Here is a 16,606-nt window from a genome sequence, read left to right on the forward strand (position 1 = left end):
TGCTATCCTTAAGGAACGTGGCCCAAACCTCAAATTCTATTTGACTACAGTTCAGCTACAATATCACATACCTGAAAATGAGTAAGTTAAGTATTTACCTATATGAATTGTTAGAAAAAATGCTTGATTGTAAGTCACGACTGCAAGTTTACAATTTAGCATTATTGTATGTATGATGTGAGTGATGATGAAGTCTGTATTGATATTAACTTGAGATAAACTTCCAACATCATACTGTAGCAATAAGAGACTGTGGATCTTAATAGATTATATTAAGCTACCAACTTGCTCTCATAATGCACATTTCCTGATTTAAGGCTAGCTTCCAAACTTCCACAAACCAAAAAACAAGAATAAAGATGCAATTTATGAAGGAATTGTGTGAATTGGTAAGTTCATGTACATCTGTCATATTGTATGTGTAAGTAAAGTTATGTTTCTTTTTGTCATTGTCTTAAACCATATTCTTATAAACATTAAGGACAATCCTAATGCATAGCTACTTTGGATGAAAAGAAAACAAATCTGTGACACCAAGCTCAATCAAATGTTACCTGTGATGCCATTAGGTTGGATAACATCTTTATTGTTTTCTGCATAAATTATAATAGACGTGATTTTTGTCAAATTTTTATTGTTTGTTTCTTGTCTAGTCCTGATTCCAAGTACGATGGTGATTCAAAGCACAATGGTGATTCAAGCCATGGGCTAGTCCATGGGTTAACATTACTTAAGTCACATTTTCCTCCAAATCATTTCACATTCTGGTTTTCCATCTCTCGGTCGACCCCAGTCACAGTCTCTCCTTCAAAAAAGAAATTATCTCACAGTAGCACCTTAGGTAGGGGTCTGGGGGTCAAAAACAAACTACAGTTCTACAGAACTACAGACCCTGAACAAAAAAAAGTTGTAACTAAATGAAACAGTGATGAAGACTGAGTGTTCAGAAGTAACTGGTTATGTGGTCTTGTCTACTGATTCCACATGTTGACTTTAACACACAGACAAGTACTTATCTCTAAACTAATTTAAGATGCACTCTACATTAATTTGATTGAAATTCTTGGTAAATATTAAAGCAACATCAGAGAACGTAAGCGTGAAGCAAAGCTGAAGAAACACATTTGAATGGTCTTGGTTTCATGGTTACTTTCAAAACTCAAAATTGCCAACCGTAACATGTGAATAAATAACTTAAGTCCTCCTAAAGATATGAGACCTGCACATGAAACACAAACGATCCTTCCACATTGCATAGTTTACAAATAAGATAAAACACACATACGCAAAGGAAGCAGCATCTTACCCAAATGTCTGTTTATTGTTGAGGTATCATTAGTTTAATAATAACCTTGTTAACTGTCTAGTCATGGTTGCCACATGCTATTTACATAAAAAATAACTGGTGGAAAACACTTACAAAATGAGTTGCCAATCGGTAAAATAAGTAAACTGCTGGGAACCTAATCTCTCTCTTCCCTGCTCTCCGTTCACCCTTTTGTCTACATCCCTCTATCTGACAGGTTATCTAGCTGCTGCTGGGCTTTGGGTGGTGGGGTGGGGGTTGTGTATCAGGATGACTGGCTGGTAGGTTGTTATCAGGCTGTAGAGGGGCTCCAATGTGATTAGACAGGCTGGTTAGTGGACTCACCAGAAGTATATATCTTTACAGCGGCTGAGGAGGAACAGTAGACTGTCAGGAAGTGTTCCACACAGTGCCGGAGACTCCTTGGTGATCCTTTATTATTCCAGTAATACAATGTATGTTTATTCCTGTTTCCATGGAGATCATTCAGATGGTGATTACTCCTGATATGTAACGTCCTGGCTGTCACGAATGAATGGATCCCTGTTGTTTGTCCGTGGTGATTCATATTGTTGAGGATAACTTTCAGGGGGGCTGTACTATTTTTTTTTTAACTCCTGTTAAGACTTGTGGTGTCTCCATGTGTAGTAGTAATCATATCCAGATTGTGTTTAATCCAAGTTGGTGCTTTGTAGTCTGGTTCTCCCAGGGCATAGTGGGACATAGAGGAGAGGTTGGCAGGGTTGCAGAACTGGTGGGGTCGGGTGGGCTTGGGTAGGCTGTGCAGGCTGGCTGGCCCAAACGTAAAGACCAGGTAAGGCATCAGCTAGTCATCCTTTTCCACTATGACTTCCCCGAGAAGCATCTTTCTCCTCTGACGGAGCATGTGGAAGTAGAGCTGAGGAAACACTGGAGAGAGAGAGAGAGACATGTGGGAAGAGAGGGCATGAGAAAGAGGACAGCAATGAAACACCGAAAGAGAGAGAGAGACAGATGCTTGCTCTGCCTGTGCATCATCAATAAAGGAGGAGGGACAATTGAGGGAGGCGCTCCTTACGTGGGATGTAGGACAGCATGACAATGATGAGGAAGATGTAGTAGTCAAAGGAGACGTTGTACTTGTTTGGGAGCCTCATGGAGTACATAGCTGATCTACGGACGTAAGGCAAGGCGGCGTAGATAGTCAGCAGCTCTCCAGCCACACCCAGTGGGTACAGGATGAGGAACAGGTTGTATCTGACAGAGAGGTGATAGGCCAGAGTCAGAAACATACATTTGAAGGGATCATGATGCACACATTATCCCAAAACACTCATGTACACATGCCCACGCACACCCACACTCATCAATTAATGATCCACACGCTCACATGCCACGTAACCAAGAAAACATGAGTAGACACAGTTGCTGTGCTGTTTGCACTATCATTCCACCGCTACACAGACTTTGGAATTCCACTAAAACATTACAGATAGCAAAAGCATAACAGGGCAAGGAGTGACGGATAGAGGGTATGGAATCTGTTCTACATTGTGACAAGGGCCAGAAGAATCCCTGTATTTACTCAAGAACACGGCGGCAGCTCTGGGAAGCGTCTCGGTGGATGGGAGAGAAATGTTGGGCCGAGCATTCCATGCCCAAAACAGATGGTCTTAAAAAACAGGAGCAGCTGAACATGAGCCCCTCTCGGAGGGCCTGTCGTCTTTTTCTTGCTTAAACACTCCTCCCCACCCTCGCACCCCTCCTTCCAAATGGAACAGGGGGGTTAGGGGGGATGTGAGGGTGAGGGACATGATGAGAGGGGGCAGGGGGAGGGAAACAAGAACTTCACTGAACGTCAAGATTAGGGAACCAGACAAAGGTAGGCCTCATGAGTCAAGCTCTAATTCTCTTTCTTTGAGGCTGCCACTAAGGGAATCTCACACCCGTTGAAGGGTGTTTACGAAAGCTCTGTGTCTAAGTAATATTTTAAAACCAAGAGGAAACCATCTTCGCAGCAATACGAGTCCAGGGCTATGAATCGGATAGCTGCTCCGTGTGTAGCTGGCATTCCACGCGGCTGCTCCTGTTTCCCATGGGAGCGCTCAGGAACATCCAAAACACACGTCACAGGCAGCTCCTCACAGGCCAACATGATGTCACTCCTGGCCTGGCCCTGTCTTCAGTCATAAACGGTGCATTATGCGCATAACAGAGAATTGTAAACTACATCATGTTGCCTTGAGCAGGATCTGAAACAAATCTTAAACGTCTTCTGTGCAATGGGAGGTTTGAACCTTGCTTTGTTCTGATGACATATGTGAATAGTTACATGAAACATGCATGTGTCCATGCCAAATGCTTAAACATAGCCCGAGAACCCAGTGTTAGCTGTTAGTTCACAGAGTATGGCTCACAAGGTGCTAATCAATAAACACACTGTCTGACCTACAGAGAGCAGGGTGACACCTAACACATGGCTGCACCACTTCCTACGAAAACACGACACTGACAATCAGTCAGTCTTGATAGTATGGGAGGCAGGCATGTCAGGGTGAACAGAGACGTGACCAGAGCCAAACCAGCATGCAGAAAAAAGGACAACTCCCAAACACTGCCATTGACATGTTGTTCTCCACCTGGCCCATTTGATGAAGTAGGGCAGGTGGTTGAGCAGGTTGAATGTATAGAAGGAATATCTTATAATCTCTGTCATCGTCCATACGACCAGGAAAAGGACAACGCTTTCTTCGTTCTGGATCTTTTAGGTCAAAATATAAAAGGAGCGATAGAAGGAAAGGGAGGAGTGTGGTGGGAGAAGAGAAGGAAAACAGTTTCAAAAGGGCCATCTCTGTACTAGTTTATTCTACAAGACCAATTAGTTACATACTGTACGGTAACAAAGCCCTAACCCTTGAAGATTATTACCTGTCTGATGCTGTTGGTGATGAACCAAACCATGAAAATTCTTGAGCACACTTGAACCCCAGTTACAATTACCGAGGTCCTCACAATCCCTATAGCGACAAGGAAAACATAAACTCTGATTAAATCAGAAATCAACAGTGCTGTACAGCTCGTTTAGTTAAATAAACTGAAAAAGAATGCTACATACCGATCGCACAGTGTCCCACCTGAAAAACAAGTGATACTGTAATCAAATATTCAGCTGCAATCTCTTCTCAACCTTGCAGAGGTGAACTGCTCGCTCAAGTGAGCCTCCAGGAACTTACCTCAAGTAAAGCAAAGGTCTGGAAAAACTTGAGTGTCCTTGCTATACTTTTGTACAGACCCTTGTGTGTGCCTTTCTGCATGTAGAAGCGCATCATTGCCACAGCCAAAACCAGCCACCTGTAACAGAACAGAGAATTGCTACTTTACATAACACTTAAATAGCAAGAAGCAAAGGTATTGAAAACAACCACTGCTGTCATTGTACTGTGTATATTAAGGATACCAAACTTCAGTAACAGTTGGATTGGGAAAGAAAGAAAGCTAAATGTAAATCAAGAAATTTCTTTGTGAATTCCTTTTTGAAACAGTACCGTGAACATAGTTTTAACATGGAACCAATAACCCCCTTGTGAGTACTTAGGCTGGGATATCCATCATTACAGCAAGGTCATACTGTATACAATAATGTAAACAAACAAAGCACTTGCGAAGCTGTACAGTTAATTGATTCTGGTATTTATTTTAGTTACTTAAAACATTGCCCCCCTACAGTTAACACGTTTTCTCTCCATGTAAAATATAGAGAATGTCCACTTTTGTGAAAACGTCTGCCTGCGCGACACTGAGAAGACAACAACATTTAAACAAACCAGCCCTTTTAATGGTTCATCACAGGAGTTACACTGCAACTGATGAAGGGGTCAAGCTGGTTCAACAGTAGCATGTTCCTTTGTCACATACTGTGAACATTATGAAATCCATCACTAAGTTTTAGATAACTTCAAAGTTTACTCTGAAAACGCAATTTAAATGAGGGAGATTTACAAGTAACCTATCCTCATGGCCATATGACATCTGAGAGGATTTAGATGGTGTTGCTGTGATGCTGAAGAAGACTAATTCCACTCTGAGCTCTCTTCTTGATTAACGACAAATGAAGCAACAACAGGGGCTTGATCATTTGAATATGTAGACTGTAGGCTGATTGTAAAAAATAAATAATAGTATCTCAATAAGACTAATCGATCTGTAGACGATAGTGTAAAAGTACCTAGTCTAGATGTAGCCCCATTTTTTCGTATTAAAATAATTACCACATCGGTACATCTACATTCTTTCAAACTGTCTAACTCTCTGTTCCGAGATAAAGTCCCCACCTTAAACACAGAGATAGCATGATATGAACCAGAAACACATGCACCTGTGCAGGTGAACTTGTGGTTGGTGCTCAATTACGCATGTTTCCAAATGTCTCATTTGCCAATATGCTTTGCCTACATTTAAAGTCTGGCATTTCCGAAGGCATTTGATTTACATGTAGATACCAAACATAATAAAAATTACTTTAATTGACTTACTTCTAAAACGTAAGTTCAATTCTGAATAATATCAATAAACAGTTCGCTTGATCGTGCACACAAGAGTGCACACATTTAAACAAGTTATAAAAATTTGCCAATTGAGCATTTCAGTCTCCCAGTCCGCAGCTCCAGTGTCAGGTCTGGCTATACTTATCACTGCAACTGTCAGAGTAGTGGGCATGACGCTGACACCGTATAATCGACCGTATTTGGAAAGGCTGTACCAGCGCCGGGGGCCGCTCAGTCACGGGCGTCTTTCACAAAAATACCCTTAATCGCCACACAGTAGTTTTGACAAACTGGACAGGCTTTCAAACAAGTCCTTTGTTTATGTTTTTCTGTCTGGTTTAACTTCAGGGCCGCAATCCGTCACTAAATTATTCAAAGAGAATGGTCACTTGCACTGTCATAGACACGGTCCTATAAACAGCAACACGCTTGCCGACAGAGCTCTCTACTGCATGGCGAAGTTTCAGGGAGTGGCTAGTTATTAATCAGCTATAGGGCAGATTAATCCACATACCCGGCCGTCATGGCGATGTTGTAAAATGTGAGCCATGCGATAGCGATGGCACTTTTCGATCTCTTCTTATTGTTGTTTTCCTTCTCCTCAACCGTGCCGTCCTCCTCGCTGGACGCCATGGTACCGGGGACAGAGTGGGAAAGTCAGAAACGGTGCGCGAGCGCAGCTGACAGCTGGGGCAGCAGGGTCATGCATCCATGTACCCAAGGCACCTCTCTCGCGGGACTATTGCTGCAACAAGTGCTTGGCAAAACCCTGATAAAAGAGACTTCGGTTATTCTGCCCGTCATTCAATTCAACAATGCAATTACATTAAGAATGTCAAATACACGCTGTCTCATATTGAGGTCCTTCGAGTAGCCCACTGCTTAGTGTAAATTGAACCACCGTGGGCAGGCAAGCTTAAAACCAGCTCATGAAATAGCCTATGAGGAGATGTGAAAGATATATATTTTGATATATATATATAAAGATATATACATTGATTGGGTGTTTTGGTGTTCTCATGGTTGTGTTAATGTTAATAACTAACTAATAGCGAGGTGAAGTTAGTTTCATATTCGACTTTAAACGATCGTCTCATATTCGGGAAACGCTATTGGCAGCGTCGCGTTAGGGACCGGGTTTAAACTAGGCCTACCCATACAATTAAAACAAATTATGACCTTTATAATATTTATATGAATATAAAACCTCAAACGGACACCAGAGTATTCTAACAATATCTGGTATACTTCCACAGCCTTTAATTTTTAAATTACGTTCCAAACAAAATTAAAGAATATCGCTATCTATGAAAATAGTTTAATCCTCGCAAATTTTAGTAACCTTTTCACACCCTTCAAAAAATCTCAAATATCTCTGGCCTACTTCCATACTCTTTGAATTTTCAATTAAGTTTCAAACAAAATGATACAAAATTGCTCATCTCTGGAAAGAGCATGAAATCCTCACTAATCTTAATAGCTTTTTCAGAATTGTACTGACAATTTTCAAATATACACCATATTATTCTAATAAAGTCTGGCCTAGTTTCTCAACCTTTACATTTTCAATTACTTTTCAAACAAAATTCAAATAAATTGCTAATCTCTGAAAATGGCATTAAATCCACGCTAATCTTTATAACCTTTTCAAATTTGTGATAAAAAATCTAAAATTGACACTAGATTATTCTAATCATGTCTGGCCTACTTCCACACCCTTACCTTTTCAATAACGTTTTTAAAAGTCAAATTAATTGCTAATCTCTGAAAATAGCATGAAATCCAAGATAATCTTAATAACTTTTTCAAAATAGTGTCAAAAAATCTCAAATATACACCAGATTATTCTAATAAAGTCTGGCCTACTTCCACAAATTATTAAAATCATCCAGGATTTCATGCTATTTTCGGAGATGAGCAATTGTTTTTGAGTTTTTTTAAAACTTAATTGAAAAAGTAAAGGCTGTGGAAGTATACCAGACATTGTTAGAGAGCTCTTCTGTCCGTTTGAAGTTTTATATTCATAAAAATATTTTAAAAGTCAACATTTTTGGGTGGTTTTCAACTGGACACTGCAAAGTAGCCGTGAAAAAAATTACCTTGTGTCCTTGAGCAAGGCACTTCACCCTTCTTGCCTCGGGGTAAATGTCTCTGTACTCACTGTAAGTCGCTCTGGACAAGAGTGTCTGCTAAATGACTAAATGTGAACTTCACCTCGGTCTAATAAATCAGCTATTTTTACCCATTCATTTAAATAACCATCGTTTTTTGGTGAGAAAATAGAAACTGGTGCTGATACCCAAATCATGGTGGATTTTTTTCAAGTACATGTTTGAGTATTTATACTTGTCCTCTTAAATTGTACAGCAGGGAGCATACTGCCCTCTATTGTCAGGGCTTGGAGAAGAGGATTTGGGTTGCATTCAAAAACGGCAAGTTTAGCTGTGTTGTTCTGATGTTAGATTATATTTGTAGGAATGTTGAGGCTGAGTAATATCGGAGCCCAGAGGATGGATTATCCTGGCCTGTAGGGTTTTATGATGGTGTTGGACTAGGGCTAAAAAGAAATGTGGGCTACAGGCATGTACTGTAGTGTGCTGGGGTTGAGGGCTGTACTGTAGTGTACTGGGGTGTAGGGCTGTACTGTAGTGTGCTGGGGTGGAGGGCTGTACTGTAGTGTACTGGGGTGTAGGGCTGTACTGTAGTGTACTGGGGTGGAGGGCTGTACTGTAGTGTACTGGGGTGGAGGGCTGTACTGTAGTGTACTGGGGTGTAGGGCTGTGCTGTAGTGTACTGGGGTGGAGGGCTGTGCTGTAGTGTTATGCCTGGTGTTGAGTGGTGGAGGCACAGCCTGAGAAAGTGCATCATTGCCGGATCTAAAATTAGATCCTGTCGTAGTGCTCTGTAGAAATGTGTGTAAACTAAAGACACCACCAAATATAATGCAGGCCTCCTAATCCTGATCCAGTTACTTTATTCAGGACCATTTTTGTTTGTCATGGCGGCCCAGACCCGTCACAATGAGACACCTAATGTGAGGTTCCAGGGTTTAAGCCTAGATCAACAGCACACCTCACACATTTCTAATTACCTCTACTCTCTATCATTTGGGGGTGTGCATAAAAAACTGTACCCAATCAAAACTCGGAAATAGAGACCACGTAGGATCATTTGATGCTGTACGTAAGAGTCAATGAAGTGAATCTTCTGGGAGAGAGCCCCTGTTAGCCTGCAGCCTCAGGCTTCCACAGGAGCTAAGCTCAGAGGGGGACGAACACAGAAGACTCAACACCACAAGGCCAGCTTGGATACCTTCCCTTCAGATGTAAATATGTGATGTATGTGAATCATGTCTGTGTACTGACAGGGAGAGATGCAGAGACATGCTCATTATCCTGAGGTCTGCACTGTCAAAAAGGGAGCACATATCTCACAGTCTGTAAAGGGGCACTGGAGTAACCTGATGCGGGTAAAAGCAATTGGGACTGTTGCCCTGCTTGCCAGTTGATCCAAACGAAATGTGTGTGTTTTACGATGGTCATCTCTTGACCAACATGGGGCCACAGAGGCAGGGAATTACAAGACATAATTGTGTGTCTCATTACTGCTACATTGTCACTTTGCAGAGGAAGATACTCAATCACATTGTATCATCTCCCGTTACACCATGTTATAGTACATTAAGTGAATGGATTCATTTATACTGTGCAACATGTTGACAGTGTACAGTAAAACACCACTAGATGGGGATGTGCAGCCATCATAGACTGGACAAGTAAATCAGACTCCTGCCCTGCAGTTAGACAGACAACAGTGTTGTGTCCCAGAGGTACAGGGTCTTCCTGTCTGGTATTGAATGACCTGTCTCATTCCTTAAAGACCAGGATTGAGATAGTCATACCATCTATGTTTCAGATAAATACCCCATATGTGATGTGGAGGGTGGGAGATGATTTGTTTGCAAGCACCATATAAAGAGTTTACATGGCCAGTCACATCCCCGTCACACCGACAGTCATAAAGGTACACAATGCCTAGTGCAGTGTAAGCAATCGGGTGAGTAGACAGCCAGGCCTGTGGTGTGTGGAAAATGCTAGTGGATAGAGACAATGCCGTGGTCCCAGGCCTGACCGGCCCTCAGAGAGACAGGGGTCGCCTCACTGCGACAACAGCCCCTCTCTCTCTCTCCCTCCCTCTTTTTTTTTCTTTTTTTCTGGTCCCCCCCAGCGCAGGGGCTGCCACAGCATGGGCTCGGGGAGGACGCTGAAGTTCGCCCTGTGCGAGGTGCTGCAGTTCGCGGGCATGTGCGTGCCGCTCTTCGTCGTCATGCAGAGGTTTGCCATCATCGTGGCTAAGGTTAAAAGTGTCAGGCAGCCCACCACTGATGGAGGGGCGGCCTACTGGCTGATCGTGGCGTCCTCCATCGCCTACGTGACCTCCACAGCCCTGCTGGTCTGGGTCCCCTTGAAGTACATGCTGTTTGTGAAAAAGAAATTCCTGGTTGGGAAGAGAAAGTGGTGAGTAGTCTAAACTGGTGGCGAGAGGATGGATGAGTTCAAGGCCTGTTTAGGGCCTGAGTTTGGATGTGTGGACTTGGTGCTGGAATGTGGGGCCTGGATGCAAGGGTTGGGCCCAGGTGTAGGGCCCACGTTGTGGAGATTGATGCTTGGCTTTGGTTATGAAGGCTAGGGGCTAGAGATAGGGGTCTAAGGCATTGAAGCCAGGCCTTCAGGATTGTGTCTCTAGATAAGGCCTGGTGTGAGACTGATGTAACGTGTGTCCAGATAAGAAGCTTGACTCACACTGCAAATGTCTGGCTGACTGGTCTGGTCTGTATTACAGAATGTATAGGCTAAACAACAATTGTGTTGGTTCTGAACTGACTGTGGATTGGTTCTGGCTTCTAGCAAAGTAAACCATTGTGAAGTTGTTTTGGTTGTAATTATGTTACATGCGAATGCAATAGTTTGAATGTCGATATCTTGGTAGCCTGATAGGCAACTGCAAAATAAACAAAATTAGGCAACTTTTTCTCTCTTTCACTCTCTTAGGAGGCCGGTGGCACTGGTCTATGTTATCCTCTCAACATTACCCTGCTTTGCTTTTCTCATCGCCAGCTCAGAGGTAAACCATGTGACACCAATCGTTGGTCATTGTCATCTGCGCCCTCTGTCTCAGTTCAACTGTTTATTTGACCTTTAGCTTAGATCCACCTCTGGAGGTGACCTTTGTTCTTTGACCTGTAGTCTTAACCCTGGCATGATAGGAATACTCTCCCAAATGTACTCGAATCTTCAGTTCAGGTCCGTTCACTTCAGTTTATTTTGTTCCCAAGGGGTGATTTTTGGTGTGACAGGTAACCTTGCTTGTCGGTTGTATACATTCAAATTATGTCCATAAAAGACTTAAACTGTTCTACAAGACACAAATGATCACAAGTCATGGAAGAGATCGTTACCACAATACACTGCTGTACCAACCCCTATAACTGTAGTTTGATATCCTCCATTTCTAACATTACTGCCAGGCTAGTGAAGAAGCCATGGTAAAAGTGTGATCTATTACATTGGGGACCTTCTGAGAGAGGAGTAAAAGGTGATGAGTTGAGACCAGCAGTTTGGTCCTCGGGGGAGCAATCTACAGCCCTAAGGCTAAGGAGCTACTGATAAGCAGCTGACGTCCTCTTCCTGTTCAAATCACTCTCTCAAAATCAGCCATCCTGGGTTACTTCCTGTCTGAGAGATGGCCTGCTTTCATTTACTGTCTATGAGGAACTTTGAAAAGGTCTGGGCCTGACCTCAGCTCCTTCCTTATCTGATGTAATTTACATAACAACCATAAATTCAGCCCAGATGACCGCTACATTTTTTTGTTCTCTGCCCTGCACCAGTGAAGTCCTGAGTTAAGCACATACCAAAGATGCTAGAGATTAGTCCACTAAACCAGTGTCAGAGAGGGTCTGTTGCACTTACACACAGTAGCCATTTAACCTCTTTGGCTGTCATTTGGGATATTGAGATTTCCATTGGAATTTAAACTAGCAATTGACTGGAATTTTGTTTTGTTCAGTGAGTCAGTGATGCAGGATAGGAAGAGACCATGGAAATCATATGGTCTGAGTCTAAGTGTTGTTTCCTCTAAGGTGCAGATCAGAAACAACTTAAAACACGACACCTTTACGGAGCTCCCTGTGTCGCTGGTCCTCTTCTGTCTCATCTGCATCGACATTGTCGAAAGGATTCGCCACTGTAGACTCACAGGACAGGGTAAATGGTTTATTTTATTTACTTTTTGTCAACCTTTGTTTAACAGTGCAAGAATTATGAGGTCAAATTGTGTATAGCCATGGTGGCCTAAAACATCATATGTTAAACAGACAGACATCATGAAACATGAAGGTGAACTGCTGTGCCTGCTCAATGTCTTAGCAGAATATAAACCACTAAAGACAAACCTGATATTCAGTCATACTGTGCTGGGCCTGTGCATTAAAGAGTGCCTATCTGTGGCAGGCCAAACACCTTAGGGTTGCATGGGATCAGTCCTCAAGGTGAGGAACTGGGCAGGAAACAGGTTGTCAGCCAAGTGCTGCTTGTAGAGCTAAATTGGCAAAATACCGCCATCTCAGGATGGTTTGTGATTGACAATCATATTTGTTTTTAATTTTTATCATCATATTTTCCCTTTTCCTGTATATAGTACAGTAGATCTGCTCAGCTTATACCAACTTTATCATGCAGACGCCTTCTGACGTGAACTCTTTCTGTACTGTTGTGTTTCTCTCCAGCCAATGACTTGGAGCGGGATGCTGACATCCCCACCACGGTCCTCACGAACGTGGAGCAGGTCGCTTCAGGGACGCCTGCAACGCCAGCAGCGGCCGCGGCAACAGACCCTGCCGCTGCGCCCACCACACCGGGCCAGCAGAGCGAGAAGGACCAGAACAGTGCGGGGTCACGATCAGAGGCCAATGGGATTGTTTCCGGGTTTCCAGGCAATCAGGGACGGCAGTTTAGCATCTCGGGCATGAGCTCACGCTCTGCCAGCATGACGGCACAGTACCACGTGTCGCCCTACGCATACACGGGCCCGCTGCGCTTCCTGTGTGCCAGTGACGCGAGAGCTGAGATGTTCGTTGAGAGCTTCCTGTTCTGGATGGATACAGTGGAGATGGTTAGGTCAGCAGGACACCCGGCATTGTTCTTCTCTGGCTGGGTGTTCCCCATATACATCTTCAGCTACCTGTCATGCCTGAGGCTGGTGGCCATGCCCCATAGTCCCCTATTATCATCCCTAGGCGTGGCCCTCCAGGACCTGCCCTTTCTGTTCATCCGTATTGGCCTCATAGCCTTTTTTGGCTTCATCACACCACTTCTGTACCTGATGAAGAACTTGCTGGTCTGCTTGGCCTTTATTTACTTCAACTTCATGACCAAGCTGAGAATCTTCAACACTGAGAGGATGTTTTTCGGATGATACAAAAGCCAGATGATAGTACCTGGAAATAGACTGAGGAGTCACTGAGACAAACTGTAGTTTCTTATCAGTCCCCATACAGAGTAGCAGAGGCACATCAAGAGAAGAAGATGTAAATTGATGTGACTCTGATGAGACTGCTGAAAGGAGGAACAGAACAGGACTACATTGGTGGTGCTTTTTGCAGGCCAAAAGGGAGCTCTTTTGCAATGTGTTCCTGTGAAAGGAAGGACAACATGAGCTGTCAGAGAGCTAAGTGTTGTCTTACTGTTATCTTGTTTCCTACTTGTTCTTGTTGTTTTTTACCCCCCAACCCCCCATTCATCCCCAACCTGAACCATGGCACTTTGAGAATGTAAAGAACATGTCAAATCACTTCTTACTGATTTTATAACAGATATTTCTATTACCATAAAGTGCAGTGAATGTGTATGAGCTTAAGAATAATGTGAACATCAATGTTGTTGACATCTCAGATTTTTTCTTTGCAAGGTTATGATCATTATACACAAAATGAAAACAAAGCGTGAGTTTGTACCAATGATACCTATTTTTTGGATCAAATTAATAAAGAAAAGAATGAAAAATTTAAGCTTTTTTAATACAATATAATTTGGCAACAGATCAAAAGTTGTATTGTACACTGTGACTTTGTGTGTGTGTGTGTGTGTGTATGTGTTGTGTATACCTATTATTCTGTGAAGTGATGATGCATTTATCACGTCACTCATTTCCCAATGTGTGCATTTTCCCAGGCACGCTCAGTCTTTACATTTACATTTAGTCATTTAGCTGAAACTCTTATCCAGAGCGACTTTAAGTTAGTACGGGGGACATTCCCCAGAGGGAAGTAGGGTGAAGTGCCTTGACCATGGACACAACGTCAATTGCACAGCCGGAAATTGAACCAGCAACCTTCTGATTAATAGCCCGATTCCCCAACCGCTCAGCTATCTGACTCCCCCCGTCTTCCTCAGCCCAGGATGGTTCAGGATGACTTGGTTGACATGGCTCCTTCATGATGTGTCTGCCAGCCTGGTCTGGTCAGGCCTCCTTCTGGCCTAGCTCCTGGAGAGCCATCTTGCCTGCCCTGTGCCCGCACGCTAGGGGCTACCCTGTGCCCACACACTGGGGGCTGCCTTGTGCCCACACACTGGGGGCTGCCCTGTGCCCGCACGCTGGAACCTGCCCTGTGCCCGCACACTGGGGGCTGCCCTGTGCCCGCACGCTGGGGCCTGCCCTGTGCCCGCACACTGGGGGCTGCCCTGTGCCCGCATGCTGGGGGCCGCCCTGTGCCCGCACGCTGGGGGCTGCCCTGTGCCCGCACACTGGGGGCATTCTCATCCCTTTTGTTGAAATCCACTGATGAGTCCATCAATGGTTGTTGTATTCCTTTTCAGTCTTCTAATTTGAGATGAATTCCTTGTGACACTGCTGTTTTCGCTCCTTGTCGGACACCGTCAGGACATATAGGAATGTTATGTGTGTCTCATCCTGCATTTTGTATGATGCATGCATCGTTTTTTTCTATCTTGCTTGACACACATCCAATCACATGTCTGGTGGGAGGGGGGCTTTTGTCAAACAAAAACACTGTTACGCTGTATCAGTTCAACAGAATTGTTTTACTTTGCTGCCTGATCCAGAGTCCATGACTACTGTACAGTAGCATCCTGTTGATATTGTCTAGTTGCCCTCAATTCACCCACACCTTGTCCCAAAAAATTAGAGCGGCATATTTCCTCCTTTGCTTCTCCTTTCCTTTTCGTCTCATCTCCATGGTGAAAACTTTGTTTAAAATTACCTTGTTTTAAGGAAGTCAAATTGAAGTCATGACTGAGTGGTGTAGATGGAATGAGTTGGTGTAGTCTTCTACCTCAATTTCTTTTTCAGGGCATTAAGATTTTCTTTTGATTGGATTATTTGCTCCTTTGTCAAGTCACATGCAGTTCTTCCCCTGTTGGGATGTATGATGTCTTTGGGGCTAGAGAATGAGTCAGAAATACTTGGGTCAACAGAAAATCAAGGGGTTCTCTAAACCCAACAAGGCAGTTCATCTTCCACCACTGCTTGTAATTCAGCTGAATTGTCCCTTCCATTAGAACAGTTTGATTTCCTGTTTAATTTACTGTGACATTGTCAGAGGTTGTGGAGGTCAGTGCTGACTGGGTCTGGTCTCTGACCCCTTGCACATACTGTAAAAACATGTTTCCTCTCATTTTCAGCGCTGTGGACACAACACTGTTTTCCCTCAACTTGACTGGGACACAATCTTTTCTTTGCCTTGACACTGCTTCACAACTTGTATAGGAAGAGCCAGGAAGCCGAAAAGTAAAGCATGAGTTAGTGTGATTTTTGTACTGATTTGCTGAAAGCTCCGTCTCCCCATCTTCCTCCCCTTCCACAGCCTCTGAAGGCAGGGACAGTGACCCAGTGACGGGAGTGTTGTACCGGAGGAACACCCAGTCAGTTCTGACCTGGCACCAGGCCCGGGTGAGCTGCCAGAAACAGGGGGTAGACCTGTTCAGCATCGTGGAACTTCACGAGAAGACGTATATCATAGACATGGTTTACAAGATCAACACAGCACAGAAGTTTGCCTCCCTACTCTCCTATTTCCCTTTCATTGCAATGCATTGCAATATCACTGCCAAAGTCAAAACATTTTTCAAGTCTTGGTTTACGTGGTTGTAAGTAACACTGACTGATGCAAGAAGCTGCTACGGCAAACAAGAGATATATAGTTATTTAAGAGTTGTCAATGTGTAAATCATTTGTTTCATCAAAGTCAGGCAGTTTATCATTTATTGCAATATTCAAAATCAAATAAAAAATCGAATACTCTCAAATAGACAGTTCATTAGTGTATTAGCTGCTGTTCCCTCTTTATCGGCTGTCTTTTACAGAACAACTATAAATTCAGCCCGGATGAACGCCGGATCATTTTGTTCAGTGCCCTAGCTGTGCCGGTGAAGTCCTGAGCTAAGCACATACCAGACATACTCGCCAAGGTGAGGGATATAAGGGACCACTTAAACTACAATGGAATCACGGTTCGGAAACAGCATGGAACATGACACATTTACGGAGCCTCCCTGCGTCGCTAGGCTTCTTCTCCCTCTCTCTGCTGACATGCAAAGTCACACTGTGTGTGCATCAAAGACTAATGCTTAGCGGTGATGTCAAACACCTTGGTGTAGCATGGGATCTGTTCTCAAGTTGAGGAAATGAGTAGGAAACAGGTCGGAAGCCCAACCAAGTGCTGCTCCTGATACAGCACTGAATTGGCACATTTTTAACA

The 16,606-nt window shown here is 43.5% G+C and overlaps 2 protein-coding genes across 2 annotated transcripts; one reads left to right on the forward strand and one right to left on the reverse strand.

Annotated features, from left to right (window-relative positions):
• Nucleotides 1–1,302: 1,302 nt before the first annotated feature.
• On the reverse strand, nt 1,303–6,516 carry hacd1 (3-hydroxyacyl-CoA dehydratase 1). The gene is made up of 7 exons (XM_047023800.1): nt 6,344–6,516; nt 4,519–4,636; nt 4,401–4,419; nt 4,214–4,302; nt 3,925–4,046; nt 2,364–2,542; nt 1,303–2,215 (listed from the first exon to the last, which is right to left on the reverse strand). Exons 1-7 carry the CDS (start codon nt 6,460–6,462, stop codon nt 2,133–2,135), a joined length of 729 nt encoding a protein of 242 aa, XP_046879756.1. The 5' UTR covers nt 6,463–6,516; the 3' UTR covers nt 1,303–2,132.
• Nucleotides 6,517–10,074: 3,558 nt separating this feature from the next.
• Nucleotides 10,075–13,305, forward strand: LOC124470343 (transmembrane protein 236-like). The gene is made up of 4 exons (XM_047024185.1): nt 10,075–10,346; nt 10,881–10,953; nt 11,972–12,095; nt 12,617–13,305. The coding sequence occupies exons 1-4, from the start codon at nt 10,075–10,077 to the stop codon at nt 13,303–13,305; spliced, it is 1,158 nt and encodes a 385-aa protein (XP_046880141.1).
• Nucleotides 13,306–16,606: the final 3,301 nt, after the last annotated feature.

The sequence above is a fragment of the Hypomesus transpacificus genome, chromosome 8, assembly GCF_021917145.1.
Source record: "Hypomesus transpacificus isolate Combined female chromosome 8, fHypTra1, whole genome shotgun sequence".
Lineage (NCBI taxonomy): Eukaryota > Metazoa > Chordata > Actinopteri > Osmeriformes > Osmeridae > Hypomesus > Hypomesus transpacificus.

Excerpts from the sequence above, each read along its gene's own strand:
- hacd1 (XM_047023800.1), bottom strand. The coding sequence starts at position 6,462 with ATGGCGTCCAGCGAGGAGGACGGCACGGTTGAGGAGAAGGAAAACAAC. Across the intron at positions 4,637-6,343 it reads AACATCGCCATGACGGCCGG|GTGGCTGGTTTTGGCTGTGG; the intron begins GTATGTGGATTA and ends GTTCTGTTACAG. Across the intron at positions 2,216-2,363 it reads CATGCTGTCCTACATCCCAC|TGTTTCCTCAGCTCTACTTC; the intron begins GTAAGGAGCGCC and ends CTCTCTCTCCAG.
- LOC124470343 (XM_047024185.1), top strand. The coding sequence starts at position 10,075 with ATGGGCTCGGGGAGGACGCTGAAGTTCGCCCTGTGCGAGGTGCTGCAG. Across the intron at positions 10,347-10,880 it reads CTGGTTGGGAAGAGAAAGTG|GAGGCCGGTGGCACTGGTCT; the intron begins GTGAGTAGTCTA and ends TCACTCTCTTAG. Across the intron at positions 12,096-12,616 it reads CTGTAGACTCACAGGACAGG|CCAATGACTTGGAGCGGGAT; the intron begins GTAAATGGTTTA and ends GTTTCTCTCCAG.